We start from the raw sequence: 15,976 nt of genomic DNA on the forward strand, positions 1-15,976 counted from the left end.
TGCAGGCATGCCATGTTGATTGACAGAGCTTGGAATTGTCATGTGATACCCTTGTGGATGTGATTGTTTGGCTGTTGTCTTTTTTTTAATTCTCTCTTTGTATCTTTTTTTTTTTTTTTTTTCTTTAAATCACAGTACTGATGGCCTGAAGCATGGAGGAAAGCAGAGAAAATGAAAAGGAGGTGGACCAGAAGCCCTCCAAGCGTGCTCTGGATGGTAAGACATGGCCACACTCTCCTGTTGGCGTCAAATTGTATTACTGTATAAGCTGTTATTTTTGCCAGGGTTTAATTTTCATGAATTTCGCAAAGTCCTTTCAAAGCTTCTAGCATCATAAACACAGCTTAAATTTGTGCCGAATGGTAATTTTCTTTGAATGTTCATTCTAAGATATTCAGTGAACACTTGATCGCAATGCATAACACAGTCACAAAGGATACAACGTGTATACTAGGTTTTTCTGTCAGATTTCATTTCAGAAAAAGAGTGAAGATTAGTGTGTATTTATTGGAGATGTGAAATGATGACATCATTACTTCATAATTTGCAAATTATCAGAATGTGACCAATATCAAAATCTTTGTGTTTTGTAGCAAATATCAAAATTTCATATTTTCTTCCATATTCTATGTCCCATTTGATGATGCTTTTACCATTCTTGTGTGACAGCTCTCCTTTGACATTTCATGAATAAGGAGTGGTATGATGTTTAAAATGCCATGGACCTCCTTAATGAAGTACAGTGATCCATTTCAGTAGAGGACTTATCTTAGTGTGAAATTCTCCCAATTTTGATATGAAGAAATGATCATACGACGATCCTCGCGACCGCGCCAGCCGCGCAAGTGGAAGGAGGAGCCGTTGAGAGTATCCCAGAAACGACCGCGATGGAGCCCAGAGGAGAAGGTCCGCCTCCTGAGGGTCCTTGAGAGGTTAGAACAACTTTGCTGCGTCGCCATTGGTCAATCCTTTGTTATGGGTGTGGCCCTCCCCCTTTTACATGTGAAGCTGCTCCAAAAATAGCAGTCTTGGAATGGCACAAAGTTTTATGTATGGAGCATACCATCCCAATGAGATGATATTTTAACCTTCACTCAAAATAGAAAATTCATGAGAGAAATGAAGATGGGAATTGAAATGGAATTTTAAAAGAATAGTTTGAATTATATATTATAATATATAATTATATTATGCCTTATCCAGCCTAAATACTTTCAGATTAAATGTTCTATGTCATGACTGATTCTCATCAATGTTATGAAAATTTGTGGCCTATGAAAACCGGTTGACACATGTCGTAACTCAAGAAGGGCCTAGTACATGTAATGGAGGGATTAATCGTAGAGATATATGCTTCTCGCTATCCAGGAAATCGGCAGAGACCCAGTTTGACAACCTTGCCCTGAGACGAGAGGTCGCAACCCGGAAGAAGACTGAGGTGGCCATCTTCATGGAATCCTTGCGGAAAAAAGCTGTCCGTATGTTCTGCCCATTTCTACCTTCACATTGTTTCAGCCCCAAACCATGCAGCAAATGAACAGTATTAGTTTTGTCACCAATTGCTCTTCCTCATTATGTAACCCAAAGAGGCGCAAATGTGATATACTTTAAAATCATGTGTACGAAATACAATCCTGTTTGTGGGGTATCTCTTACTTTTGATCCTAAATAAAAGTAAGACCATTATAAGGACCAAAAGACCTCGTATACCCAGGTGCATTTTGAGAGTATAATATTTCATTACTCTGACTCACGAGACAGTTTCACAATGGTAATGTATTTAAACATTTGCGAGTAAACACATACAATCTGCAAAACGAACAACACGCCAGTATATCGCCTCTCATTACAATGCGATGTGGATCATCTCTGAATTAAGAAATTACTAACATTGCTTCTTGAAAGAGGAATATTATTTACGTTTTACTTCTAATTCTGTTGCTCAGGTACTCCAATGTGAAATTAATATTCAGATCACTGTTGAGCTTATGTACCGCGATTTCCTTTAAGTGAAGCATAAATGCTTTGATAAGATATTAATGCTCCATCGGATTCTGATGAATATCGATTGCATTGCAAAAACACAGAAATTTTACACGAGTGGGGAAACTCAAACGAAGTCATTGCTTAGCATTTCATTTGTTTTGCAGTAATGATGTGGCAATAAGATATCTATGTACCTCTGTGGTTGCTGAGACATTTTTCTACTCCTTTGGATACTGTCATTATAACAAAGTCCTTGAGACAGAAATGATGTTTAGGTGGTACTTTCGTAACCTTTATTTTTAATTTGTCGTAACGAGAATTTCGTTATAACCGTGTTCATTATAGTGGGAGTGCACTGTAGAACATGAACATTTGATTTGCTTAATGTTTTTGTGTGCTTATTTTCTCCTGCTCCCTGCAGATGCAAAGATAGAGAAAATGAGGAAGCATTCCCCCATTGAGGTGAGTTATGGACAAACCAAACCCTTTTAGCATACACAGGCGTTTCTTGCTGTCTCAAAGGCCTTGGGACCGGCAGTTTTCTTGTGTTTTATTGAAAAAAATCATTATAGCCAAACAGTATAAGTATAGTAGGATCTCGATTATCCAGCCAAGTTAGGACTGGCGGGTGATGACCCTGTAATCATGGTATTGCACTGTAATACACAGTTCTGTAGAATTTGATGTGGTATCACTTGTGAAGAACTAAAGTCTTCTTGTGTGAAGGAAACCAAGGAAAGTGTGAAGATTGTGAATCCACATATTAAAAGGAATTGGTCACAGACAGTCACAGAGTTGCATTTTTGTAAGAAAAAAAGAAAGATAAAATGAGGTGAAATTTTATAGAAACAAGTCGGGCTTATCATCTTATTGCTCTGTATTCACACTACCAAGACAGCTCACTCTTTAGGGACCCCCGGACGCAATCTTGGAGGATTTCTTGGAGTAAGCAGTTTGTGTCAGTGTTGGTTCCATGACACGCTGCTGCGACAATTGCTCCCAAGAAATATCTGCATGCTGAGCCAAACTTAAATTCTACCCACAAGCATAAACCTAACCCTAATCATAATCCACACATCAAACTAAACCTAAAACCCTATCACAATGCTAACCCTTACCCCAAGTCCTTGGAAAAAATAAGACGGGAGCAATTGTCGCAGGAGCAAATGTCGTGTCACCGTCAGTGTTATTGTGTTTGCTGAGTTTGGTTTTTTTCTTGTCTCTTTAGATCTGGAATGATCTCCTTGGTGACTTCGGAGACTTTGACAAAAATTGTCTTGTCAGCATGAGCAAGGTGAGTCTGAAAGGTCCTTTATCCCTTTTTGTGCCATGGTTTATTACCATTGCAAAGGAAGATGGAGGTTAAGTGATCATCGGTGTTGGTTTGTCTGTTTGCAAAATATCTCAAAAACTTGTATACGGATTGAAATGAAACTTGCATGAAAAGTCGATATTGACACAAGGAACACTTCATTCAATTTTGGTAGTGATCCCAGAATTGTTAGGGATTTTTGAAGGATTTTTCATCTATTGACATATAAGGTCAATGAACTTGGGGTTCAAGCTGTGCGTACTGGAGGTTTACGTGTATCACGCACTAAGGCGCGTGCTCTGCTCAGGCATGCAAGGCGCTGTGCAATGACGTAAACAAAAATAATGCTTCTGTTTTGGGAAATTGCTTGCTTGTATGACAGGGTTACGGTGGATATGAGTTGCTGGCTTGGCGGAGGTCTGTGCTCTCAGAGTGTGCTTTTCTAGTTGACGGAGTGTACGACGCTATTAGGTTTTCTATGCCAATGGACACTCAAAATGCAGAAAGGGTTAGGCGAAAAGAAGAAATGGGGGAGGGGATAGATATGATTATTTCCCATTTGAGACATCTGAGCTGTAGTTCTATGAAATTGTATATATTCCTCATTTGAAGCACCAGCATGAAAAAGTGAGGTAAATTGTCCCTGTATTTTACAAATGTTTATGGGATTTGGGTGTTTTTAAAAAAAAAAGAGGGAAATATAGCATCCGGGCTCTTGAGCACTCGGCGATGAAAATTTGCTGATGAGAGTTTTAAGACAGAGGACAAATTTTCATGCGTTAACACATAAAAATTGAGGACGATCGCTCCACTGTGTGTAAGCATGTGTGTGACTGGTGTGCGCTGGCCGTTTCAGGCATCGCATGCCAGAGTTTTGCGACAGAGGGTGAATTCCCACACGTTAACACATAGAAATAAAGGACGATCGCTGCAACTGTGTGAGCTGTCTGTTATGAGCACCATACTTGTACCTGAGCTGTGCAAGTGTGCATGCATGGCATGGATTTAGCGCAGTGATGTAGAGCTCGAGCTGGGGCTGAGTAGATGTTTTTGCGAAGTTCAATAAAGTTTACATTGTAATAATTTACATGTATGGTACTACTCAAGATGCCTGAAATGAGTAGTTATGATAGTGACTGGCTACTTTGAGGGATATGACATCAATTACCTTTACTAGAATTGTAGTGCCCAAATCTTTGACTTGGGCAATATAGTTGTAGTTCAGGCAATAAATTTCATATCCTCCATGAGGCCAGTCCATAAAATCAGTGTAAACTGTGTTGCTGTGAGAAACAAATTTGGTGATTGGATTACAGTAAAACATGATATTTTCGCAAATTGGAGCCGTCGGCCTTTTGAATGGTATGAAATTTTAGCGAAGTGCCTCTGGCATTTAGTGCCTATGGTATAGACAGGAACTTTCACATGCATTTTAATTTTGCGAACTTGGCTTTCATGAAATTGGCGAAATTGAAATACATGTGTACATTCCTTGTCTTGCAGTAACTACGTAATATGATTTGCACCACATAATCTTTTATTCAAAGGACATATTCAAGGTGACTGTAGTCATTATTAGTCCAGTCACCCTGTGGTATGACCTGGAAAAAATTGCAACAGAATTTTTCTTTCCAGATTCTAGCTCCTATACCTCTTGCAAGAAACATAAAAAATCTAGAGAAATGGAGGTGGGGGAAAGCTTGCAAATCATAGGAATTATAAAATGGGTGTAATCGCCTATGTTTCAGCTCCTCCGCCGAATACAAGCATGTGCTAAAATGGGATTAGTGGTTTCTTTAAAAGGTAATTTGAGGAAATTAGTGTCCCAAACACATTCAAACTATTAATTTACAAAATATTTTCCTCATTTCAATGCTGCTATTATGTTCATGTTCTCATTTATTACACCATTACCTCTTCATGTTCTTAAACATCATCAGCATCGTCCATTTTGATTGCTGATGAGTTGGTACAGCTAACCCCTTTGCACTCTCCACAAGCAGGTGTGCAATCAAGGCCAAGTTTTTTGCAAGTACATCTCCTTGTATTGCAGTCAGTCTTACAGTTACACCTGATCACCTTCAGGAGTGATTCTGGAGCAGGCGGCAAGTCTGTCATTTCTGGCTGGAGTGTCCCACGAACATTACACAAGCCCCAGTCTTCAGGATTCAAATGACAGTTATCCATCCATTCCTGAACCTGGAAGTAGACTCTGGCACTGTGGTACTGGGCAGCTGCTGATGTTGGAGGTAGAGTCTGCACCTGGACAGATGATGTACTGGTTGATACCTTCTCCGAGAATCGTCGGTATCGCAGTCTTTTCAGCTCTTCATCAGGACTGCCGCCATACAGACAGACAAGTGCTGCCTCACCAGCGTGCTGTACTTCTTGTCTGGTAGCCTCACTGCTGCAGAAGATTTCTGCTTGCTTCTTGAAGTAGGAGTCTTTCAGTTTCTTCAGAGGAAGACCCTTTCCAATGCCAGAGATGTGTGAAGTAGTATCGCACCCTGCAATGGCATGCACAAATGGTAGCAAATGACAAAGCTGCACCAAGCACCTCAGCAGTCCACTGAATGTGCCATACTTTAGCTTTTTTGCTTCCCTGTTTACGACCTGGTTGGAAGAACAGTGGGTAGGATGTCAGATCTGCATGGTGACACAGAAGAACCAAGAGATCAGTGTCTTCTCCGATGACAGTGGTGGCTTTCTGAGCAGCATAGCGAACTGCTGTCTTTGCAATCAGCACATCTGCATCTCCGGAAGCATGCACAGTCTTGCAGCCAGCAACTTCCAATCTCTCACTAAGCATGAAAACAAACTGTTGTTTGTTGGTATTGTTTGCCAAAAAGTGATCCTTCTTTGTCCTGATTGGCATGCCTCCAACGAAAGTCACCAGTGCCCCAACCACACCCCCAGACCGCCTGAGATGCGTGACATCCTTTGTGGAGGGTCCTGCTTCATATCCATCAAAGACAACGATGGAGTCCTTGAAATTTCTGCACACATATTCTATAAATCCATTTGACACACAGAATCAAATGTTGCATCTCGGGGCCAAGGGACTCTATGCAGTAGTGATCCACAATCAAGTACATATTGCATATGATATTATCCCCTGTTTGGCTTGGCATGCTACTGCCTTTGCCTACAGCTGTCCACATGGCATCAGCAAAGGACTGGCTTGTTTGCTTGTCTAGGCATCCCTGATGACTCAAAAAGTGAACTTGGATTGCTGCAGAGCTCATTTAATTGGAAGATTTCAGCTATGTTTTCACTAGCATGTGCCGCAGTAAGCAACCGCTGAAAAAGCAACTGGGGATCTACGGGAAGCGAGTCCCCATTTACTTTCTCTCGAACTTTGCAGTCCGTTGTCACCACCTGTGATGCCTTCGTAAATGTGTATTCAGCTGCACTGACACCCTACATTGACTCCAGAATCTTCATTCCAAGCATCTTTGCCGTGTCTGCATTAACAGTAGCCTCAGCAGTCACACCTGTTGCAATGTTTCGAAGAGAGGAATCATCTGAGCAAAAGGGATCTCTTACTTGCAGATACTCCAAGAGACTTCTGGAGTCTTTAGCATTTCTTGCCTGTCTGGTTGGAGATATATCTTTATGTTGGTCACTTGTCACATAGTCTGTGCCTGTGAATTCCTGCATTGCACCATTCACATCTCAGCAAGCTGGTATTGACAGCAGCCACTGTGCACGCTGGGCCTCAGATATGCCTCTACCTCGTGTTAGTCCTCCAGTTGTCTTCATAGTTCTCACGAGTACCTGCTCTATCACCAAGTCTGATGATAGTCCAGCCCAGTATCGATCACTTCTGCGAATGACATGGTGCCCACATTCAAAGGCCTAAAAGATGCTGGGATGTTGCTTAGACAGGTTGAGCATATCTGCTGCACATAGATCATTACTGACTTGGCATATAAACTGTGCCCAGCTGCAGCAAAATATGGCAACATTTCCAGGAGAGTATTTAGATTGAGCTTCCAATTTCCAGTTCTCTCTGCTCTGATGAAGAGGCGGAAAATATTGATCATCTCCATATATTGTATCCACAGACGTGCTGTATGTTGTTTCATTGATTCCATTTTTTCTTGTAGACGTTTGTGAACCTTTTCAAGACGGCCATCACTGCACACTTCTTCTTCAGATAGTTCTCCTTCCATGAGCTTGTCATACATTTGTATGGCCTCATAAAGGTCTTCATTCATGCCTGCAACTTCTAATTCAGAATGGTTGTTGGGATCAACGTCATTGGTGACTTCCATCTCCTGAATACTCACTTCAACACCCTCATGCAAGCAAGCAGGCAAATCATCATCATCTGGATCTTCAGCCAGTGTGGCTCCATCTTTTCCAGTCTCTCAACAGTGCACTCTTTTGCTGCTTCAGGTTGTCCCACATGATCACTGGTACTTCTCTCCGGTAGGAGTAAGTTGTATGTCTTGGCTACCACCATTGCATTCAGAGCAGAGTCTCCAAGCACATGTCCTCACACTGCCCTAGCAATGGCCTTTCCATTTAGCATGTGAGTAACTGCATTCAGTGCATACACAACCTCCAAAAGCTCTCGCAGACACTTTTGATGCACAGAATGTCAAGCACATACATCAATGTTGTCCCCCCCCCCCCCGTAATTTAGCTGCTCTGTTGACACCACTGCTCCCCTTTTCTCCCAGTAAACCAGTTGACTGTCCATTGGTCAAAGACTCATTGCACAACACACAAAGATCCATGTCTGAAGGGTGTTTAAGACGTTGTACTGACAAGGCGATCAGAGAACTGCCAGCTTTCCTAGAAGACCATGCACAGCTAGTGTACAGAGAGGGAAGCCAGTCTCACTGGATGCTGATGTAATGATGTAAATGAAGGTTAGATGTTAGCTTGGATACAAAGAGCATCTTTGTGTAACACACACCAAGGAAACCACGCATGTGGTTGTACTTACAATGTGGCAAAACACACATTCTCTTTGGATCCTATTTCAGACAGGTTCCCCCACCTATATTCCTCTAGATTCCTCTAGATGCAAGCTTTCCTGGAAGACCATGCACAACTAGTGTACAGACAGGGAAGCCAGTCTCACTGGATGCTGATGTAATGATGTAAATGAAGGTTAGATGTTAGCTTGGATACAAAGAGCATCTCCGTGTAACACACACCAAGAAAACAACGCATGTGGTTGTGCTTACAACATGGCAAAACACACATTCTCATTGGATCCTATTCTAGACAGGTTCCCCCACCTATATTCCTCTAGATTTTTTGTATGTTGTTTAAGGATATCAGTGGAACATGTCTGTGAAAAAATAAATTCTGTTGCAATTTTTTCCGGGTTTGGCCATTTGGGGGCTAGATTGACTAGTCTATATGTTGATCTGTGTTGCAAAAGTTTTGATTTCTGAGATGAGGAAAAACGCTTAATTTGATTAAAAAAAAAGAAGTGTTCAAACCAAATCCTGTATGATTTCAGTATTTTGCATTTGTTTTCTGCAGGCGATTATGATGGCCGGCATGGAGAAGACGACACAACCAGGTAGCCTGAAGATGGACGACTTCAAACCAGCTAGGATCCACCAGTACCTTGCAGCACTCATCAGGGGCAAGGAGCCCCCTCGACTCACACCGCTTGGTAGGCAGAACTCTTTGCATGGCTTTGCTAGATTTAGCTCCACTACAGATCCATTCTTACTCTTCATACATGCCAGAAATTTATCATTTAGTAAAAATGGCAAATATGAATCATCTTTGTCTTAGAATGCTAAAATTATCTCTTTTATCTAAGCATAGAATTAAAAGACACCACCGTGTTTATATAACTGTCCAATAGCATTTGATAGGTTCTGGTGTTAACACAAGACACAATTTTTCCTTGAGTACTTGATCACTTTGCTCTGAATGCCACCCCAGTCTTTCCTTGTTTTATTGGCTCCCAATTATTGAGCACAGTAAGTGTCAAAATTTGTAACTTGACAACAAAATTTAGAACTAGCAGTGAACTGTTAGTGAACTTTGGACATAAATGACAACTGTAGTTCCATCATCACTGTATTGCTCTTTAGCTGCGTGACATATTCAAATTTTACTACAGCTGAATGGAATGTGGAGATAGCATGTCACTGTCAAGACTGGTTTATTCTCTTTCATTCTTCAGAATTCATTGTGCTATTTGTTTATTTTTTATTTTTTATGCTTTTTGCATTATTTTCATTTCTTATATTTTTTTTTTCTGAAGTAGATATAGAAAAAAAGAAGAAACTTGATCAAATAGACACATGATACAATACCATTCAGGCAGCTTCAACCCAAAATAAGCACAATAAAAAATGTGTGTAGAGTGTGGTGGGATATGCAAAGTTTTTCATGAAAAAACTTGTTTGGCATCAACTCTCATGTGAATTTTGTTAATTAAAAAAACTGAGAAAGTGGAATCAAGGAACTTCTTCATGTGGAAAAATGGAGAGGAAGTTCTTCCTCATCTTCTTAATTTGTGCCTTTTAGTTCTCATACCTGATTTGTTTTCTGGCATGCTTGTATCCTAGGCACCTTCAGATTGCTTCTAGCATGTCCAGATAAGCTGAATTGAAAGAAATGTCTCTTTAGCGTTATTACTCATCTAAGTCATTCCCTGTGTTCCTTCGGATAAGAAACCTAAATAGTTGTAGACTGCTCTGAGCAGTTCCTGGAGAAATTGAAAGAAATTAAGTATTGTGTACGCCATGTGTTTAGCGAGTCTAAATTGTTGCAAACTGGGACTTCCCAACGATTTCACGAGTGGTTAAATTCGCGATATTGGAGTACTGTACCGACCGGAGCAATCTTTACTTATGTGCCACATTCATATCAGGATCAGAGTCATTATTTATAAAAACCGCGAAATATTTGGCGTGTACAGTATCATTGTCCCCTGCAATTACTTGTCTAACTTTTCCTTCTTGTCTTGCTCTCCTGCTTGCCAGAATCCCAGATAGTCCTGGACTGCTTCCAGCACTTGATTGAGAAGCTGAAGGAGAGTGAGATCAAGAACCAGATGACCTTCCTCCGCTCACAGTACACCACCCTCTGCAAGAAGGCCTTCAAGGGCCGAGCCCCATTCAAGGGCGAGTACTTTGTGGACATTGCTTCCTCGGAGGCCACTCGCTTACTTGCCGAAGGGGGCGATTTACTGCCGAACGCCAGCATCTCTCAAGAAGATCAGCCAGGCACCAGTCACACCGGAGCAGGAGATAGTGCAGGAGCTGGGACACATGAAGATGTAGCGAGTAGCCCACAAGGGTCCACGAGCTGGCGAGGCAAGTTTGATGAATGCCTGGAGGCCCTGATGCTGAATCCTCTGTGCATACCCGAAGACCTCCTAGACTTGATGCCTCGTGAAAAGCTTGATGAACCTGAGGAAAAGAGGAACTGTGATGAAGGTGCCACTGATCAAGCCAGGGTGGAGACTGCACACTCTAGTGAGGATCATCAGGAAGAAGATGCTGTAGATGATGATGATTATGATGATATCTCTGCTACACAAGGGCATGTTGTTTCTGGCCAAAATGGGTCAGGAGATACTTGTGCAGCTGAAAGCAGTGATGCAGTCAAAAATCATGGAAACATGGCAGTGGATGTTTGCGTCACAGACAAGGACTCTCATGCGTGTTCGAATGGCAGTGAGCCCACTGGAGATGGAGAACCACAGGTGACAGCTGCACAAGCTGGTCAAGATCATGCCACTCAGGAAGAATTCGGGAGACAGGATGATGACCAATTTGAACCGATGTTGCTGGAAGAGGATGGAACCAATGAGGTTGCCACTGCTGCAGACTTGGCTCTGGCTGACACACAGAGTGATCCAGCAATGCCGGCAATTTCAGCAACTTGTCTTGATGAGATTGATAACAGCTTGCCTCAAATGGATAGGCCGAAGTCCCTTTTGGGTCAAGAACCATCTGGGCTGGACTGTGAGCAAGTAGTGCAAGTGTCCTCTGGAGGTGACAGCTCTGGTGTGGAGCCATTAGATGGGAATCTTCCAAATGTTAATCAGTTCATAGAGCCTCCCCAAATTCCTGTCATGACAGTCCCTCCCCCTGTAACTGGAAATGTTGGTGGAGTGCCCCAAAGCTGTAACATTCTTGACCTAATTCCTTCAAGGCAAACCTTTGCATCCTGTAGCCAAGTAGGTCCTGTCTTGCCAGCAAGTTTATCTCAGCCTGGTCAGTGTTTGGCAGCAGGTGGCCTACCGTTGGCTGGGAGTGTGGGTTTCCAGAACGTGGTGCCCACGGTCGCCCCGCCACTTCAACCATTCATGGCACCCAATATCATTCAGCAGGTAAATCCACTCCTGCAGCCGGCTGCACCCATCATCAGCATGTTTAGTGGAGGAGTCCTCGGCGAGTCAGCTGGCCAGCTCTTGAGGATCAACCTCTCACATCTGGGCCCCAATTCCAACATAGTCATTCCAGCCTCGGCTTTGCCAGGAGGCATCATCACGGTTAAAGCTCCAGAGGTGCCAACCAACATTGTCCCCATTCCCCAGGAACCTGCCCCATCAGGCAATGATACCCCTTTTCAGAGTGAGGCCATACCAGACCCTGGTGAAATCAGTCAGCCATGTTCAACATCTCTACCAAAGCCTCCAAACACATCTGTTGCATCAAGCCCAACTGAACAGACAGAGAATGATTTCTCACTATCTGTGCAACAAGAACCCGTTGCTTGTGATGGAAACCTTGGAGACAGTTTGAGTGATGTGATGCAAGTTCAGTCTGCTGCCCCAACACCTGTTGTTCAACAGCCCAGTATTGTTTCTCCACTTTGCCCATCACCTGACAGTGACATGCAGGCCAGCCTGTCCAGTGGTAGCCATTCTGCTTCAGCTAACACAGTGACTAGCACATCATGTAATGATCGGGCTCCAATATCACACATAGTAGATACTCCAGGTGTGTCACAGACATGCACCGAGCTGCCTATTGCTTTGCAGGACACATCCACAAATCTGCCTATTGTTTCGGAGGATGCATCCACAGAACTGCCTATTGCTTCGCAAAACACATCCACAACCTCTGACCCATGCGTGAGCAGATCTGAACTAAATGCTGCCCTGTCCCCTACTGGAGAAGTTATGACAGAGATACCCCAGACTGAGAAACTTATGGTGGAGGGAGCAGAAACAGACACAACAACCTCTGACCCATGCGTGAGCAGGTCTGAGTTAAATGCTGCACTGCCCCCTACTGCAGAAGTTATGACAGAGATGCCCCAGACTGAGAAACTTATGGTGGAAGGAGCAGAAATAGACACAACAACCTCTGAACCATGCGCGAGCAGGTCTGAGTTAAATGCTGCACTGCCCCCTACTGCAGAAGTTATGACAGAGATGCCCCAGACTGATAAACTTATGGTGGAAGGAGCAGAAACAGACACAGCAGTACCATCAGATGACAGTTCTCAGAAAAATGCAGAAATGGTGACATTGCAGTCAAACACAGACATAGATAGCTCAGTTGCAGTGACTACTTTGACTTATTCACTGGAAGATGATGTAGTCCCTGTGGATGCTCTGCCCATGGAGGTTGGCACAGCAACAGGAGGAGATTCTGAGCAAGACCCTGCTGGTCAAGAGTCTCAGGAACTAGGAGCAGCACTGGCCACTGAGGATTCCATTTTGGACACCGCCACACCGATGACTGATTCTTCCCCTGAGCATGCTGGGACACCATTGGAGAGATCATTAATGCCAATACCAGCAAGCAGTGCGTGCACAGAGTCTTCACAAGCCCATGATATTGAGGCCAATGTGGGAGTCACTGCATCAGAACCAAGTTTATCATTGGCTGCTTTACCTATGGATCACACATACTACAAGACCCACTCAGAGTGTCAAGTTGAAGAAGAGTGTCCAAAAGAAAAAGAGTGTCCAAAAGAAACAGAGTATCCATTAGAAGACCCAGCTTCAGGGAAGTCATTTCCTACAGATGCTAATATCCTTAGCCTGGCTGCATATGAAGATCACTTTTTGTATAAGAGTCCACTTTCAAAGCAAAATGCACCAGAGGGAGACTTGCTAAGCAGTGTTGTGGACACTAATTCCTTGGCACGAAAGATATCGTCACCAGCAAGAACCAGTAGTGCTTCCCTAGAATCACACACATCTACTCTTGATAAGTTCTGTTCCAGTCATGTATTAAGTCCAACCAAAACCGATGTGATTAACTCCAGAGTTAAGCAGACTGATGATAATGTTACAAGGTCAAAGAATATAGCTAGTGGTTTGGAGAAATTCATAGTTTTACCATGGTCAGTGAAGGCCCTTGAGAGAAAGGATCAACAGTGGAGGAAGCTGCAGGAGTCTAAGTGTCAACCAAAAATTGTACCTTCATCCCTTCAGGAATCACCCGCAGGAGAGGGCATGAGTCAAGTGGGAGGGCGTCAGCAAATTGATGAAAGTTCAAACATCAGACCAGATAAAGTTGTTACAAAGGAGCCAAACAAAGTTGGTGGAGCTGATGGCTGCACTATCCAGGTAGAAGGAGAAAAACATAACAGTCCTTCTGGCAATTTGAGTTCGAGTGATGCCAGCAGTGGCGAGCCCCTAAAGCGTAAAAGAGGCCGACCTCGAAAGAAGGATCAACAGATGGGGAAGGTACAGGACTGTGAAGGTCAACTAAAACTCGCACCTTTATCCTTTGGGGAAAGAAGCACTGAAGAGGGAATAAGTCAAGTGGAGGGACATCAGCAAATTAGTGAAAGTTCAAACAAAGTACACGATAAAGGTTTGGAAAAGAAGACAGGTAAAGAGGTGCTTGTGAACAAAGTCGATGGTACTGATGAATGTGCTATCCAGGTGGAAGCAGAAAAGCATGAAAATCCTTCTGGTGATTTCAGTTTGAGTGATGCCAGCAGTTGTGAGCTGCTGAAGTGTAAAAGGGGCCGACCTCCGAAGAAGCAACAAGCCAGGGATTCTGGATCACCAAGTGTGGAGGGTGAGCCCCCAAAGCGTAAGAGAGGCCGACCTCCAAAGAAGAATCAACAGAGGAGGAACCTGCAGGACTCTGAAGGTCACCCAGAAGTGACCCTGTCACCTCTTCTGGAATCCACCACCACAGAAGACATGAGTCCAATGGAAGGACATCAGCAAAGTGATGAAAGTTCAAACATCAGACCAGATAAAGTTGTGACAAAGGAGCCAAAGAAGGTTGGTGGAGCTGATGGATATGCTATCCAGGTTGAAGCAGAAAAACCTAACAATCCTTCTTCTGGCAGTTTGAGTTGGAGTGATGCCAGCAGTGGTGAGTCACAGAAGCGTAAAAGAGGCCGACCTCCGAAGAAGCAGCAAGCCAGTGATTCTGGATTACCAAGTACGGAGGGTGAATGCATGCACCAGTCTTATCCCGTCTCACAGTCAAAGAACATTGCTGCGGCTGCAGTGCAGGTGAGAAAGAGAGGACGTCCACCGAAGACGGGCAGAATTGGTGAAAAAGATCCAGCTCATAACACAAGACTACCAGCAGAAGAAGGTGTCACCCTAGTTCTTCCAAAATCTCCTTTACAGATCCACGTAATCAAGTCGGGCACAAATGCGACAGATGTTCCACCTCACATGGAAGCCCAAAAGCGTGGTAGGGGTCGTCCTCCAAAACGTCGGAGAGAAGGTGGTGATGACCCTTCTGACTTGCATGGACTTACAAACCCTAGCCAATCAAATAATACTCTGGTATCAGACACCAAACTGAAATTGAAGGGAACCCCTGATAGAGGAGAGGTACCTGGGATGCCAAAGCGTAAGAGAGGGCGGCCGCCCAAGAGCAAAAATGAAGATCATTCCAATTTGCCAAATACTAGTACATGTACTGCCACTCGGCCTAAGGTATCGGGAAACAGGGGCACTGAGCAAATTCTGAAGGCAGGTAATTCGAAGAAGTCTGGGTCTCCTCTCAAGATACGTATGCCATTCCAAAGTCCAGCATTGCCATCCCCACATGCTGCTGGTCCATCGGGAACAAGTAGGGAATGGTACAAGTCCTCACATGGCCAGGGCACTGGGCATATTCTGAAGGGAGGGCGACGGGTGGCAGATAGTTTGAAGAAGTCTGGGTCTCCCCTCATGGTACGTCTATCACTCCAAAGTCCAGTGTCGCCAACCCCACGTGCTGCTAGTCAATCAGTGATGGATTCGAGGAGAGCCACTGCAAGAAATGTGACCACAGGTAAACCTTCCGTTCCAGAGGTGAAGGGTGCTAGTACGACATCGGTAAAATCAGGACTTGAATCACCGCCACGAAAGACAACTGTCTTTTTCTCGCTCAAGAAGACCAAGTGAGGTTCAAAGCACCATTCAAACTTAGAGTGTCAGCCAAAAAGATTTTTTCAAAATGTTGGCCATAATTAAAAGATTTGTCAGCGTTTTATGGGGAGAATCTGCCATTCTCATTTGCCAGCTTTCCGAATTTGGATGAGATTTGTCAGTAGCAACATTATGATATCAGATTTGATGAGAATTTATCTTATATCCCAGGAAGTTAGAAAAATCTGTTTAGAATTTTTGTCTGACATTGAAAGTTGCCGTTTTAAGTAAAATTGCGGTACAGGTGAAGGATTTTGCGAGGAAAGATTTTGAAATTGATTAATTATTTTTTCCACATTTATAATTAAGGCACTTCTTGTGGGATGCTATAGTTATGG

General features: G+C 43.3%; 1 protein-coding gene across 1 annotated transcript; it reads left to right on the forward strand.

The window, feature by feature from the left end:
* Window positions 1-1,292: 1,292 nt before the first annotated feature.
* LOC140229500 (uncharacterized) lies at window positions 1,293-15,614 on the forward strand. Its single transcript, XM_072309750.1, has 9 exons — window positions 1,293-1,297; window positions 1,369-1,478; window positions 2,408-2,448; window positions 3,215-3,280; window positions 5,615-5,734; window positions 6,978-7,111; window positions 7,539-7,677; window positions 8,804-8,939; window positions 10,267-15,614. Exons 1-9 carry the CDS (start codon window positions 1,293-1,295, stop codon window positions 15,612-15,614), a joined length of 6,099 nt encoding a protein of 2,032 aa, XP_072165851.1.
* Window positions 15,615-15,976: the final 362 nt, after the last annotated feature.

Source organism: Diadema setosum, chromosome 6 (genome assembly GCF_964275005.1).
Source record: "Diadema setosum chromosome 6, eeDiaSeto1, whole genome shotgun sequence".
Classification (NCBI taxonomy): Eukaryota; Metazoa; Echinodermata; class Echinoidea; order Diadematoida; family Diadematidae; genus Diadema; species Diadema setosum.

Coding starts and splice junctions, on each gene's coding strand:
- LOC140229500 (XM_072309750.1), top strand. Junction 2,449..3,214: donor GGAAGCATTCCCCCATTGAG/GTGAGTTATGGA, acceptor TTGTCTCTTTAG/ATCTGGAATGATCTCCTTGG. Junction 8,940..10,266: donor CCCTCGACTCACACCGCTTG/GTAGGCAGAACT, acceptor CCTGCTTGCCAG/AATCCCAGATAGTCCTGGAC.